Below are 15,831 nucleotides of genomic sequence, written 5' to 3'. Positions count from 1 at the left end.
AGCACACCAGCCAGGGCTTGCTAAATTAAAGTTTTGAAAGCTAGCTGATACTAAAACAGCCATTATACAAAGGACAATTAAACTCTCCTCACTTAAAATTTTTTTTTAATTTTTAAATTGCAGTTTATATTCAATATTGTCCTCACTTTTTAATGTCATGTTTACTAATGTATAAAATCTAATTCTATTTCTATGCTTTTGCCAAGGTATCAACCACATTCCAAGGAAATACCCAGAAAGAAGAGAAAAGACAGTTGTATTGGTAAATACATGCATTAATTAATTCTCCTTAAATTATCATAACATTTTTTTCCATATCATTTCTCTTTAGTAAAACAGAACCAGAGATAGTTTTTGATGCCAAAGAAATGAGATGTGCACTGTTAAATAAGGTAATCAAACTTCTGTACGTACACTGAAATTGGTTATGCCTTGAAATAGTGTTCATGTACATTTTCATTTAACAGACACAGGAGGATTAAAAGTATTGCTTACTTCTAAAAGCCAGTGCTCTGAAACAATGTGTATTCCTCTTTCTTTTACAGATTTATATTCTCGATTAGTGTCATTCTGTCGCCCTTGATAGATGAAATGAGTCACTGTTTCATCAAAACTCCACCTGAAACAACCAAGTATAAAAACCAAATAACTAAGAGAAATATCTACATTAGTTTAAGATGATCATCATTTCTATGAATAGAATATTTTGACATTCGCAAAATTTCGAGAACTAACGTAAGCAAGAACTAGCACAAGCAAGAATATTAAATGATAGGCTCCACTTTTTTGGTCAAATTTTATACATATATTTCTAGGTATATATAGATAGAGATATTTGGAAGGATGTACTTTAGAATATCACTTTTTTCTTTATACTTTTCTGAATTGTTTCAACTTTCTTATAATGGATATAACTTTATAGTAATAATAAAGGTATTTTCAAATCCAAGCATTCAATCTGTCTTCAGTTGTTGGCAGTCACGATACACTTGCTCTACACCCCATAATAGACCATGTAGTTTACACATCATTATCTCCATACAGCCCTCACAACAATCCAGAAACACTGGTATTATATTGATTTTACAGATAATAGAACTAAAGGACATGGTTAAGTAAGATGTTCAAGGATATTCAGTAAATGATAGAGCCAAGTTTGATTTTAAAACTCACAGTCTTGCCGAAACCGGTTTGGCTCAGTGGATAGAGCGTCGGCCTGCGGACTGAAAGGTCCCAGGTTCAATTCCGGTCAAGGGCATGTACCTGGGTTGCGGGCACATCCCCAGTGGGAGATGTGCAGGAGGCAGCTGATCGATGTTTCTCTCCCATCAATGTTTCTAACTATCTCGCTCTCTCCCTTCCTCTCTGTAAAAAATCAATAAAATATATTTTAAAAAAAACAACAAAAAACTCACTCGTAACTATTTTATTATGCTCTGATCTCCTGATTCTTCCTACATAATATTTTCCTGACCTCAAAAACCTGTTTTACACATATAAACCCAAGGGTTTTTTGTGTGTGTTTTTTTTGCAGTTTTAATATACACTAGTATACCAGACATACAACTACTGAGTGACTGATGACTGTACTTTGCTTAATTCTTGATTAAGTCACATAACCAAAAGAAATGCTGCTTGTAGTATCTGTTTCAGCTGTGGCTGCATTTGAGGTGAACTTCCCATATGCATGCATCCAAATGAATACTCCATTTTCTTCTAGTGTCGGCAGGCACAGGTACTTATATACTAATCATATATTCTGATTTATTTTTTTAAATTATAGAAGTAGGTAAGTTACATATTTCTGAAGTTGTTTTATACAGTGAATGTTATTCAACATCTGTAATAAATATCTGCATCTGATGTGCTGAGCAGCTCTAGTCTAGATGTTTAACTGCTGGAAGCGGAAGACAGGATCAGTGATCTCTTCAGAAGTTCTGGTCCTAGCTATGGATGGGGACATCTGGGATATCTGCACTTGAGAAGTGATTATCCTACAAACACATAACTACTGTAACCTCTGCATAGTCAAGGGTTCTTCCCTCTCAACTATCACCAAGTCCGAGAAATCCATTTCAAGCATAGATTTAATATAAACTTTAAATTAATGCAATTGGCCAGTTAAATCCTATTTAGGAATTTCAGTAATATATTCTATTTTTCATACTGAGAGGATTGGCATTTTAAGTCTCATAAAAACACAAGTCATGTATGTCCCTTTTATGTCTTACATCAAGTCCACATCCAAACAATATCCAAGGAAACATTCAATTTTTGACAAATTATATATATATACATACATACACACACACACACACCCTCAGACTTATGAAAATGAAATGAGATAATGCTCATACTAAGTGCTCAGCAACCGGTAATATAATAGGTGACTAAATAACGTAACAATAGATAATACTATATTATACATATAATAGGTAGTAATAATAGTTATAAGAAAGCTTCACTATCCTACAATAAATGCTTATAACTGTGACACATTTTTATATTCTGATCTAATTTCTCTTATCAAATAGAAAGCTAACTGAAATAATAGGACTACTAAAGGGAAAGATGAAGCTAATCGTAATCCTCAAACTGTTTGCTACTTGTAAAACCACTCATTATGCTATCTATGAATGGCTGAACACAAGTGATGAAGAAAGCTAGCACTGCAGACAGTGGAAGAATCAGTTAACTCAGATTGGCCAGAACAGGCCAGGGCCTCTCAATTCTCTCACACTGATGCCATTCGTGCTGGAGACAAGCCTTTAGCTTGGCTCTCAGGGAGAGAGCATATCTGCTAATCTATGTCTCCAAAGTAGTAAAAATCATAGAAATTAAAACATCCACAAAAAGACCTTTTTAATTCAGGAGTACTGCTAGAATACTTAGTAGTACTCAGAGGGCTCTAATCTGAAAATCACTAGGTAAAAATATGCTTAATTTCATACCTAGAAGCCAAGTTTCTAGAACAGTGAATGGCACAAAATAGGTTGTTAAAAATTTGTTGAATGCACCCTAAAAGGCACACATATAAGAGTGAACTGATATGGCAGAGAACATTTTAAAAGGATGTGGTGAATTAAAAACCATTTGGAGAGATTTTGTACATAAAATGACACACTAAAAGGCAAGAGAAATGTTTCTTTGTAGGCGGTCACAGAGCTTGAAGTTTCCCTTAAACTTAGGCCATATCACCACCAATCAGAAAGATGGGCAATACCTGTAATCTGCTCCTAGAGAAGCCGCAATCCCGTTTAGTTCACTCTGCTTCTTACTGAGTTTTTTACTAACACATACCACTACCTTGTGAAGTGGCTTTGGAGCTTCTTCCTGTCCATGGAAAATAAAACGCATTGACCATCACTGTTTGAAATGTTTGATCTAAAACATCTTTTCAGTAAGAGATCTAACTCTACCGTCTCTGATTGAGTGTCCTTCAGTGGAGGGCTGGCAGAAAGAGCCACAGCATCTCGTGAGCTGTTTGCCAAAGCAAGCTTCAAGTTTCTGCCAATGACTTCAGAGAGGGGTGTACTCAGCTTCCTTTTCTTTTCGCTAGGTCCTCCTGGAGTTTCTAAGGCTGCCAATGCATCCTATATGTACGGAGGGGGAGAGCAAAAGGAGAGAGGTGGAGAGGAAGAGGAGGGGAAAGGAAGAGAAAAAGGAGAGTTAGAGAAAAGGGAGATAATCCTCAAAATTAACTGGATTACAGCTGTAACCTCATCTGGTTTTCCTCCAAACAATAAAATGAAATATTACTTGTATCTATACACTACAAAGAAAAAAATTCATACTATCCCGCAAATTGGTTTAAAGAGACTGAGAAGCTTACATTTTCAGCAGTGTTTGCCACATTTACCTGAATCTTACATTTAAATAAAGGACAATCAAAACCAAAACAAACAAGCAGACAAAAAACATAGACGGCGCCCTGACCGGTTTGGCTCAGTGGATAGAGCGTCGGCCTGTGGACTCAAGGGTCCCAGGTTCGATTCCAGTCAAGGGCATGTACCTTGGTTGCAGGCACGTCCCCAGTGGGGAGTGTGCAGGAGGCAGCTGATCGATGTTTCTCTCTCATCGGTGTTTCTAACTCTCTATCCCTCTCCCTTCCTCTCTGTAAAAATTCAATAAAATATATTAAAAAACAAAACAAAAACATAGACAGAAACAAGTGAGCAAGGATGGACATAAGCAAGACAAACTACAAGGAAGGTTAAGAAGTCAGACTGAGCTGAGACTTAAGAATCTTCAAAAGTACAAAGTACGCTCCTATGCCCGAGCCATCCACAGTTCCCGCACGAGAGGAGGTCACTGCATCCAGAGGCTTGCTTTCTCTTTCCCATCTTAAAGCACAGCATCCCACGTGTATACAGAATGTATTTGACAGTGCTCAACTGACTAATATTTAGATTAGCAATCTTTTGCCAGTATAATGATGCAACGACTCATACACACACCATTTTGCACATGCAAGAGTAAAGGGAACCACTTAAATAAAATGTATGTACCAACACTGACATTCTCTTGAACAAAGCATTTGAGTGTATGCTTCCCAATATGCTTGACAGCACAGTGGGTAGGTTAAATATATTTGTATGTTTTAATTTCCACCCTCTTATACTAAATGAGATTAAACATCTTTATGCATATGGAATATTTCTATTTAAAATTTTTTTATAGCTATCCCTTCCTACCCTTTGCCCATTTTTCCATTGGGTTATGTCTTCTTTATATTCACTTACATGAAGATGCTTGTATGAATTTACACACACACACACACACACACACACACACTTGTTCCCAATTTGTAGTTTGTCAAATTTTTGCTAGGAAGAATTTTTTTTTATTGATTTTTTACAGAGAGGAAGGGAGAGAGAGATAGAGAGTTAGAGACATCGATGAGAGAGAAACATCGATCAGCTGCCTCCTGCACATCTCCCACTGGGGATGTGCCCGCAACCCAGGTACATGCCCTTGACCGGAATCGAACCTGGGACCTTTCAGTCTGCAAGCCGACGCTCTATCCACTGAGCCAAACCGGTTTCGGCGGAAGAATTTTTTTTAAACAATTACTTTTACTGCACATTGATAAAATTTTCATATTTAAATGCAGATAACTGGCTCAGTGGTTTAGCGTCGACCTATGAACAGGAGGTCATGGTCGATTCCTGGTCAAGACACATGCCTGGGTTGGTGGCTGCATCCTCAGTTTGGGGCATGCAAGAGGCAGCTGATCAATGATTCCCTCATAGATGTTTCTCTCACCCTCTCTCCCTCTTCCTCTCTGAAGAAGAATACATAAGTGGAGTTAACTTTTTATTACTGTCAAGTTTATATGAATTTTTATTTTCATTTGGGGTATGTTATAGTTAGAAAGGTTTTCCTCACATTGAATTATTTAAAAACAAACTCTCTCATGGTCTGTTCTAGAGTTTTTATGCCTTCATTTCTCATGTTTAAATATATGATCCTCTGGTGTTTATTCTGATGCTAGGTTATGAAGTCTCATCCCAACTGTTTCCTCAGTTGTCTGATTAAAATACATCATTTATTACATAATAAATTCTCTATATGGGGTGTAATCTTCTGCATTGATTTGATAACTCATGTGACAATAACAAATTGCTTCAATTACTGTGACTTTGTTTTAATAACTAGGACTAGTTCCTACCCTCAATTATTCTTTTCAGATTTTTAGTACTACAGTAAAACCTTAATATAACGAACTAATTTGGGTGCGGGGGTGTCCATTAAAGCCGAAAGTCCTTTATATAACAAAGTAGGTTTTCCATATGTGTATATTAAAAATTGACAATCTAAGGGAAAAGAGGTCAGTGCCCCTGACTAAATAGCCAAGTACTGCATGTTTTAAAAATCCTGTGGTACACCAGTTGAAAAATCACTGCTCTAAACAATGAAAGCTTTAAAAGTGTTTTGTAACTTTACAGAAACTATTTCAGAACCACGAGCTTTCCTCTGCAAGGCATCTAAAAAAAGGTCTAAATGACTGAAAATATTCAACTACTTTCCTGCCTACTATTACTTCATTTACTACTCAAAGATTCTGTGAACTATGAGACCTTAGAGGTCATCTACATATATTCCATTATTTTACAAATGGAAATAAGGAAGCCCAAAGAGGTCCTGATTTCACACTATTTTTTTCGCTGTTACCAACCACAGGTACATACAGGGACTCCACTCAATAATATGAATCTACTTGCCAACATCTCTGGAAAATGTACTACTATAAACTTTAGAGGTGATGCAGAATATGGTGCTTAAACTATAAAACTGTCAATTCCAGGACCATTTTCTAGAAACCTTACCTTCACATCAAAGGAAGGCTTGAAGAGTTTGTCCTTGGACAGAAATTTTGATGGCGTATCCAGGTCTAACGAGGGCTCCTTCTGCAGCGGCTGTGCTGCGGGAGCGGGCTGTGGAGCCTGCCCGGTGTGCTGTGAGATCACAGCATGGAAAGCTTTACTCTGAAAGCGGTTCATATCTAAAGGAGTAACAGCAGCTTTTCTGTGAGTTTCCAGGCTTATGGCAGGATGCTCCGCAGCATCTGAATTTAGATTCATCCCATTTGTTATTTCAGTTTCTAAGCTTTGCTCTGGAGATTTAAAAAGAAGAGCAAATGTGAGCCACTAATATCAACTTTTTTTTTCTAAAGCACATGAGATTTTTATCTTACTGTTATTTTCATGAGAATTCTCAAGTACACTTTAAATCACAAAATTATATACCTACTTTTTAAAGAAACAGACCAGATGATGTATTAAAATATGTTGAGTTAGCCCTAGCTGGTTTGGCTCAGTGGATAGAGTGTCGGCCTATCGACTGAAGGGTCCTGGGTTTGATTCCAGTCAAGGGCACATGCCTGGGTTGTGGGCTTGGTCCCCAGCAGGGGGCGTGTGGGAGGCAGCCAATCAATGATTCTCTCTTATCATTCATGTTTCTATCTTTCCCTCTCCCTCTGAAATAAAATAAAAAGTGATCCTCTTAAAAAAAAATGTTGAGTTAGATAAGCACATCAACTGAAATAATTAATGAAATCAGATTTCCCATTTCAGCCTGCTGTAAACTCAAAATATTCTCAGTAAACCTCACAATTTGCCAAAAAATTAAATGTCATCATAATCAACGGCAGAGTAAAGAAAATTCTAATGACATGTACTCAGAGTTAACAACTAGTCAAGTTTCTGGAAAAGAAACTTAATGAAATTTTAATATGACCAAAACATCACTTTGCCTCAATTGTAAAATTTCTAGGCTGCCTGGTAAGGAATGGCTCTGAGAGCTGTTCCCAAGCTGCTGAATTGTCTGTGAACCATCTTATAAGAGGTTGGCTATTGTGTCCTTCCACCCGCCTCCTACTGTTTTCCACCATTTAACAAACACATTAGATGGCTACTCCATGCCCGTCTCAATGCTAGCCGATGGAAATACATTATGCCCAAGACATGCGTATTCCTTGCTTTTCAGAGCTTATAGTTGAGTAAACTAGAGCTATAAAAGGGGTAATGCAGGGTGTGATGACAAGACAAAGGCCAGACTTGGTGAGTCAAGGAAGGCTTCCCAAGGAAGAGATCCAAGCTGAGAACTGAAAGGTAAGAAAGAGGAACAGGCATGAGGTAGGCTAGGGAAAACACACCAAGTCCAAAGATGAGAAGAGAGAACACTAATTACAGTGTGTCAGTATGAGCCACAGAAGGAACATGGAAAAGGGATCAAGGCTCACATCTTTAGACTTCAAACACTGAGCCCCTAGAACACTCCTATATTGTTTTGCACCCTCTACTTTCAGATAGTGCCTACACTCACTAGTACAATTACAAATTAAACATTTGTGCTATGAACACACATTTATTTTCCCACCCAATAATGAATGCCCAACAGTGGCTCATTGTGCCCATTGTGAAAAGTAGAAATCAATGACCTTACCTAAAAATAAGCTTTGACATATTGATATCCCAGAAACCATCAAATTGTAAAACCATGTATATACAAAAGAACAAAATAAAAGCACTAACCTTCTTTAGTTGAATTTTCAATCAGAAAATGGTTTTCAGTTGCTCTCCTTCCAGTTCTAGCAGTCTCCAACAGCCAAGCTATAGTAACTGCCGGTAAATTCCACTTCTTGGAAGCTTCATATTTAGAACCACTTGGTTCTTTCAACACAAGATGTGTACTAGCAAACATGCCTTTCTTTGCATTGGATTTGCGAACAAAGAATTCTTGAACGCTAAAAGTTGTATTTAAAGAAAGCAAATGGTCATATACACGATTAGCCAGTAAACTAAGAATGAAGTTTCTAACACAACAGTGTTGTCAGAGTTCTATGTGTAAGTAAATACTGTACTCACTGATTAAAAGTCAGTTCTATATCTTAAAATAAGCTAATACCCTTAATACTTTAGGATAAAAATGTTACAATTAAAACTTTATAAAAACATAAGCAAATTAATTAAACTAGACTTTCAAGAAATAACCACCCCCTCCTTCCTTTCCACTCTCTCTGAAAAGCAATGGAAAAAATTTCCACAGGTGAAGATTAACAAAATATATGTATACTTGATTCTTTCCCTTTATTTACCAGCTCTCAAAATGAAGGGTTGGTTCCCTAGCAACTTTCAAACATGACCAATTAGCTTAGTTTGTTTGATGTCATTAGGAAATCATGATTGAAACATTATTTGATGTGTTTGGACCCACTACCATTATCATCTCTAGTAGTACTTAAATTTTCCTTTCTTTGGCCAGTGCAGTTCCTTTTGACACAACCTTCCCTAGTATTTCCTATCTGGTCTCACAAGTGCTCCAGACTCACTGGTACCTTTTGCTGTCCCAAATGTGGAATTAATGGTTTCTTTACGCTTTAGTGGGAAATGGTATTTTAAGATCACAATCCAGGCCCTGGAGGAGCTCAGTTGGTTAGACCATCGTCCTGATAACACCAAGGTTATAGGTTCGATCCCCCATCAGGGCACATACAAGAATCAACCAAGGAATGCATAAACAAATCAATGTCTGTCTGTCTCTCCCACTTCCATTCTCTCAAAAAAAAAAAAAAAAATCAAAAACATTTTTAAGATCACAATCTGGGCACTAGAGTTCCTTGTCACTACTGATTTGATAACAATTTCTAGGCTTATAGTTTCAAATTCCTCTTTGAACCACAAGTTGTTAAAAACAGTTAAAGAATGTCCAGTTGACAAGGTCTTTTCACTTTCTATTTCTACTATTCATTTCCAGTTTTTTGGAATAGAGTTTGCACTCTTTCTACTTTAGGAATTTACTGAGGCTTTCTTTGTGGCAAATTTCTTTAGGCAATATTTATGCATGTTCCATGGGCACTTGAACAGGTATGCTCACTGTTTCAGGGTACATGTCTAACTATGTTATTTAAATCTATCCTTCCTTGTTTTCTGTTTGACCTGTCATGAAGTAAAAAGATGGGAATTAAAGTCTCCTACAAGGAATGTATTTCTGTTGATTCCTCCTTAAATCTCCTGTTGTTTTTGTTTTATGAATGACAGTCATGGTCTATGTTACATATATCCTTCAGTGTGAATAGTACTCTTGATTTATAAATCCTCTTTTTTGTCTGGCATTAAAATTGCAACCCCTCTTTTTTTTTTTTTTAATCCTCTCCCAAGGATGTTTTTATTGATTTTAGAGAGAGGAAGAGAGAGAGGGAGAGGGAGAGAGGAAGAAGAAGAGAGGGAAGAGAGGGAGAGGAAGAGAAGGAGGGAGGTGTGGAGAGAGGAAGTGATGGAGAGAGAGAGAAACATCAATGTGAGAAATAAACATTGATGTTGCCTCCTGTTCATGCCCTGACTGGAGACTGAACATGCAAACTACACATGTGTCCTTACCTGGAATGGAACCCGCAACCATTTGGTGTACAGGATGATGTTCCAACCAACTGAGCCACAGGGCCAGGGCCCTCCTTTCTGTTTGCATTTACTTGACATATCTTTGACAATCTTTTTTTGTTCTTAATCACTTAATTTTAGGTGCACTTCTCGCTTAAAATTTTTTAAGTTTGCTTCATAATCTAAAATAACTATTTATTTATTTACTTATTTATTTTGAGCAGCCAAATTAGCTCTTTTTAAAAAATGTTTTTATTGATTTCAGGGAGGAAGGGAGAGGGAGAGATAGAAACATCAATGATGAGAGAATCATTGATTGACTGCCTCCTGCACACCCCACACTGGGGATCAAGCCCACAATCTGGGCATGTGCCCTGACCAGGAATCAAACCATGACCTCCTGGTTCATAGGTCGGTGCTCAACCACTGAGCCACACTGGATGGGCTAAATAATTATTCTTTTATGTAAAAGTTTAGTTTATTTATAATTACTAATGTAATAGTTTTCTATTTCTTTTAAAACAACTACCATCTAATGTTCACTTAGGGTTAATTTGGATTTTGGAAGCAACTTTTAAATTCATTTTCTTTCTCCCAAAATATTCATTATTCCCACTTAACATTTGCATTTCTGGCTGAAATAATGCTTAGATAAGCAATATTCAATAAAGGCGCACATATCAGCTTTAAATATTCCCTTTCCTGGCAGGTAAGCATTAATGTCTGTAGACTTAATATCTGCCAGGCACCCACCTGATACACTCTCCCTTCTCCGGTTGAGCCATCACATAGAAACACTACACACTACCCATACTAGGGTAAATATTATAAAGACACCCAGCCAAATTCTAATTTGGAGGCTTTCCAATAAGTCAAAACAAACAAAAGTACGTCAAGACAGCAGGTACACTAAAAATATTACATACCTTGCTCCAAGGAACTTTGCTAAGAATGTCAATGAGTCTTTTTCTGCTCCCACACACTGGCTGAAGGAAATAACACAATCCTCTAAAGGAGTCATTCCTGCCATTACTGGGACTGGCTTGAAGAGAGGACTTGACTTGGGATCAATTAAAGTCTGATACTCTATACAAGTTACCTTTAAAAACAAGAGAAACAACATCAACCTGAAATAAGCAACCAGTGGCTAACACTGGTTCAGTTATAGTAGCAATAATTTTGGTTAAATGAAAAGCAACTTTAATATAAACTTGTGTATGCTTATTCTCATTACATTTTAAATATGTAAAGAAATATCTCAATTCATTATATTAAATATTACATTCTAAAATATTAAGAATATTAAATCAGTCAGGCTTATTGAAGTTATTGAATATTGTTTCAAATTTAATTTCTTTCAATGTATTAGTTTAATTTTTTCCTCTAAATTCTTGAAAAGTTAAAAAAAAAAATCAATGGTGAAATTACCAGTGATAAACCAACAAGATGGAATACAAAAGTGCATGTCATGCTTTGGTGGTGAGAAAACCGGGAAAACTGAAATTGTATGAGATGACCTGGAGTAACTCCCTAACAAGAAATGCTGCTGCTCTGGCCCCAGGCAACGACAGTCTCCACCAGGATTAGGGCCAAGAAGCTTGAATGTTTTCCTGTTTTAGCACTTCCTTTGCTAAAAGAAAACCCAGTCACTCACTGCCCATACCCAAACACCAATTTACCTAAATTGAACTGCTAAGAAATAAACATTAGCACTCTTGGCATTCATATGTATTTTCTTACCAGCCACGTATTTGTAACAACTTCTCCCACAGTTGCTTCTATTTCAGACCCCAGCAGAGGAACCACTGCATAATCGGCAACAATTCTGCTCTGAAGGGATACGGTTGTTCCAGCATTTTCTCTTATGGCAGTTGCAATGTTAGACTCATTTTCACTATTAAAACCCAAAACAAGGAAACTCTTTTGGCTAAATAAACCTTCTTCCGTAATTGTAGAGTAATCAGGGGGGTCATGACTGACAGAAGATTGGTTTTCTTCTTGCATAGAAATATGAGTAGAATCATTCAAGGGCTCAACATGAGTGGTGTCATTAAAGGCCCCAACTTCAGACTTTGCAGCTTCAACTGGAAGAGAAAAAGGAATGTTTTCTAACAGTTTATCTTATAAAGTTTACTTTCTAGCAAGGATATTAAGGTAACATAGAGTCTGAGAATTGTGGCTACACTTAAAAACTAAGGCTTTAATAAATACACAATGCATAAAGGATATGAAACCACTCCATCTTCTGGGTTATCAAGAATGTTATTAGTATTACCATGTTTCATTAGGAAGGGTATCAGCAATCATGTTAACCATTCTAAGTACTCCTAGCATACTAGAAACTCTAATTAGTTGAAAATTATGAAGCTCTAATCACCCCAAGGTGTGTCTTAGTTCCAAAACTGGTTTAGATAATTCACATTAGGGAGTATATCATTAAAGAAAAAACAGAAGTAACAGGCCTAAAGTAGTCAAGCCATTTACATGAAAATAACTGTACAAATGTAATAATAAGAGAACTATGGTTACTTCTCTTTTATAAATTCCTAAAATGTTTTATATTGAAACTAGAAGCCCAATGCATGAAATTCGTGCGAGGGGCTCGGCCCCCGCCGCTGCCGCGGTGGCCGCCTCTGCCCCTTCCCTCCCCCCCAATCCCCCCAACTCCCCCCCCAACGTGGCTTCGTCCAGAAGGTCATCCAGTCTAATTAGCATATTATGCTTTTATTATTGTAGATAGAAGATTGGAGCTACTTAGCTTCTATACAGATTTCTTAAGAGAACTGATCAAGGACCCAAGCAAATGATCTTAACTTCTTTTTAAGATCAAGTTGGCTGACAGGTGGGTAGTAAAAGAAAAAAGAAATAGCTATATAAAATATAAATGTCAGTAACTAAAATACACAGTCCCTAGTGTGCAACAAACATTGTCAGATCAAGGCTAAAAGTTTAGGAGGTAAAAACTTAGTGTGTTCTTAAAAACTCTAGTGGTGCCATGTTGGAAGGTTAACATTTTACAGTAGGATCAGCAAACTACAGCCTAGGGGCCAAAATGGGCCTCTCACAGTCTGTGGGTTAAGAATGGTTTTTATATTTTTAAAAATTTATTGTAAAAACAGAATACATGATAGAGAGAATGTGGCTGGCAAAGCCCAAAATATTTACCATCTGACCTTTTATAAAAACGGTTTGCCAACCCCTCCTATATGGGATTCAAGTAAGCCTAGAAGCTATTCAAGGATTCTTCATTTATTCATCTTTACAGGCATTGGTCCCAGACTGCGAGAGGGCACAGGCCTAGCTGAGGGACCCCCTACGCCTGAGTGCACAAATTTTTGTGCACCGGGCCTTATGGAGATATATGAGGAAGGTGACATCATAGTATAAAACATTCTGCAAAGTAGTTTAATAGTTATTCTTTTTTAAAAAATATGTTTTTATTGATTTCAGAGAGAGAAACATCAATGAATGATGAAAGAGAATCACTGATCGGCTGCCTCCCACATAACCCACTACTTGGGATTGAGCCCGAAGCCCGGGTATGTGCTCTGACATGGAATCGAACTGTGACCTTCTGGTTCATAGGTCAATGCTATGTAATTAATGCTCATGATACTATGGTGTTGACACTATTAGTATATCTATACCCTTTCTCCAAGCGAAATCTCAGGCTTTAAAGAGGTTATGTAACTTGCCTAACGTCAGTTATTAAGTGGCAAAAATGATATAAACCAATCTCTGTGTGGCTCCAGAGTCCATAACATTGTTATAATGTTGTCTTCTTATTTCTATTCTCATCTCAAATAGACATTAAAATTTTTACTTTTAAACTTGTCACTGCCATACATATTGAAATATGTTATATGTAAATGTATATAGCTTATTCCTACGTAATGAAAGTTAAATTGTTCTTATTGGCACTCTGAAGAAGTATAGTTTTCAATAGAGCATTTACTGATCAGGTCAGGAAACTCTGATCCTCAGTTACATACTATAATGAATAAAAAGAATAATAGTATATGTTTATAATTTATGGAGATATATGAGGAAGGTGACATCATAGTATAAAACATTCTGCAAAGTAGTTTAATAGTTATTCTTTTTTAAAAAATATGTTTTTATTGATTTCAGAGAGAGAGAAAACATCAATGATGAAAGAGAATCACTGATCGGCTGCCTCCCACATAACCCACTACTTGGGATTGAGCCCGAAGCCCGGGTATGTGCTCTGACATGGAATCGAACTGTGACCTTCTGGTTCATAGGTCAATGCTCAACCACTGAACTACACCAGCCCGGCCAGAAACCATTCTTGACCAGTTAACAAACAGACAACCATGCTCCTATCTTCCAGGACCAGCTCTCACATCAATGTTTCTCTCTCTCTCCCTTCCTTCTCTAAAAAATCTTTTCAAGGGTGGCTACAGAGTCTGTGAAGCTGCCTCAGGAGCCAGAGCTGTCATATCCTTGCCTTTTCCACTTCCCATTGCAACCAATTAAGGCTGTTCATATCGCTTAAAAATAAGTTAAATAAAAATACTTAACTTCCAAATCAGTAGAGGGAAAGATATGAAGTTTAGAGTAGGAAACATAAAAAAATGGGACAAAATAAAAAATAAGATGGTAGAAAATAAAAATATATCACAAATAACAATAAACATAAATCAACCAAATTTACAGTTAAAAGAAAAAGTCAGTCATACTAATGCTGATCCACATGAGGCAGGGATTAATATCAGACAAAATTGACTTTAAGTTTAAAAAAACTTCAAAATACATAAAAAACTAAATTTGAAATTCTGACACATGCTAAAACATAAATGAATCTTTTCTTCTTGACAAACTAATTTTAAAAACTGGTCTGGAAGCAAAGGTACAAGAAGACTTGAAACACTTTTGTAAAGAAAATTGGAGTCTTTTAATCTCAGATAGCCAAACATATTACAAGATGATTATAATAAGACAGTTTATCAGTGTGGTATCTCAATGGAACAGAATGGAAAGCCTAAACAGATCCCCACTTAACAGAACCTTAAAATGACAGAGGCAGTAGTGCTAGCTAGTGTAGAAACAATGGACTATTCAATAAAAAGTATTAAAAACAAGTGATTATCCACACGGATAACATACAATTAGAAAAGTTCACATCAAATACAAAAATCAACTCCATATGGAATGAAGACGTGAAAAAGCAAAAGCTTAAGACTTCTGCCAAACCGGTTTGGCTCAGTGGATAGAGCATCGGCCTGCGGACTGAAAGGTCCCAGGTTCGATTCCGGTCAAGGGCATGTACCTTGGTTGCGGGCACATCCCCAGTGGGAGGTGTGCAGGAGGCAGCTGGTCGATGTTTCTCTCTCATCGATGTTTCTGACTTTCCATCCCTCTCCCTTCCTCTCTGTAAAAAAAATCAATAAAAAATATTAAAAAAAAAAAAAAATTAAAAAAAAAAAAAAAAAAGACTTCTAAGACAGATATAAGGAGTAACTTAACAGTGGAACTCTAAGGCTGTTCTGCCTCAAAGCAGCTCAGGGTCTCCAGAGGCGGAATGAACCAACACCAGTGGTGGGGAGAGGTCTGAAATCCAAAAGTACCTGAACTTTCTAGGGCCAGGATGTGTGCCACACAACAGCAGGGGGCACTAACATAAGCCACCTGTAAGTCCGCCCCTTGACAGAGTAACATGGCAGCTCCTCTTGGGAGGACAGTAGTCATAAGTCCCGCAATTAAAATGCCTAGTGTTCTGCCCTAGCTGGCTTGGATCAGAGGATAGAGCGTTAGCCTGTGGACTGGAGGGTCCTGGGTTCAATTCCAGTCAAGGGCACATGCTTGGGTTGCAGGCTCGATCCCCAGTAGGGGATGTGCAGGAGACACCCGATCAATGATTCTCTCATCATTGATGTTTTTTTCTCTCTCTCTCTCTTCCTCTCTGAAGTCAAAAAAAAAAAAATTT

The 15,831-nt window shown here is 37.2% G+C and overlaps 1 protein-coding gene across 3 annotated transcripts in view; it reads right to left on the bottom strand.

The window, feature by feature from the left end:
- The window catches only part of TOPBP1 (topoisomerase (DNA) II binding protein 1), a 52,849-nt gene that overhangs the window by 13,651 nt on the left and 23,367 nt on the right, over positions 1-15,831 (bottom strand). For all 3 annotated transcript variants that reach the window (XM_014537518.1, XM_014537519.1, XM_005863566.2), the window contains 7 exons: positions 11,622-11,965; positions 10,808-10,980; positions 8,037-8,248; positions 6,330-6,616; positions 3,420-3,593; positions 3,224-3,333; positions 496-619 (listed from right to left, as the gene is read on the bottom strand). In XM_014537518.1, coding sequence (XP_014393004.1) covers positions 496-619; positions 3,224-3,333; positions 3,420-3,593; positions 6,330-6,616; positions 8,037-8,248; positions 10,808-10,980; positions 11,622-11,965 — 1,424 coding nt within the window. The remainder of the gene's footprint in view (positions 1-495; positions 620-3,223; positions 3,334-3,419; positions 3,594-6,329; positions 6,617-8,036; positions 8,249-10,807; positions 10,981-11,621; positions 11,966-15,831) is intronic.

Source organism: Myotis brandtii, unplaced genomic scaffold, assembly GCF_000412655.1.
Source record: "Myotis brandtii unplaced genomic scaffold, ASM41265v1 scaffold18, whole genome shotgun sequence".
Lineage (NCBI taxonomy): Eukaryota > Metazoa > Chordata > Mammalia > Chiroptera > Vespertilionidae > Myotis > Myotis brandtii.
Note: the sequence above shows the minus strand (reverse complement) of the source record. Positions and strands in the feature narration are given on the sequence as shown.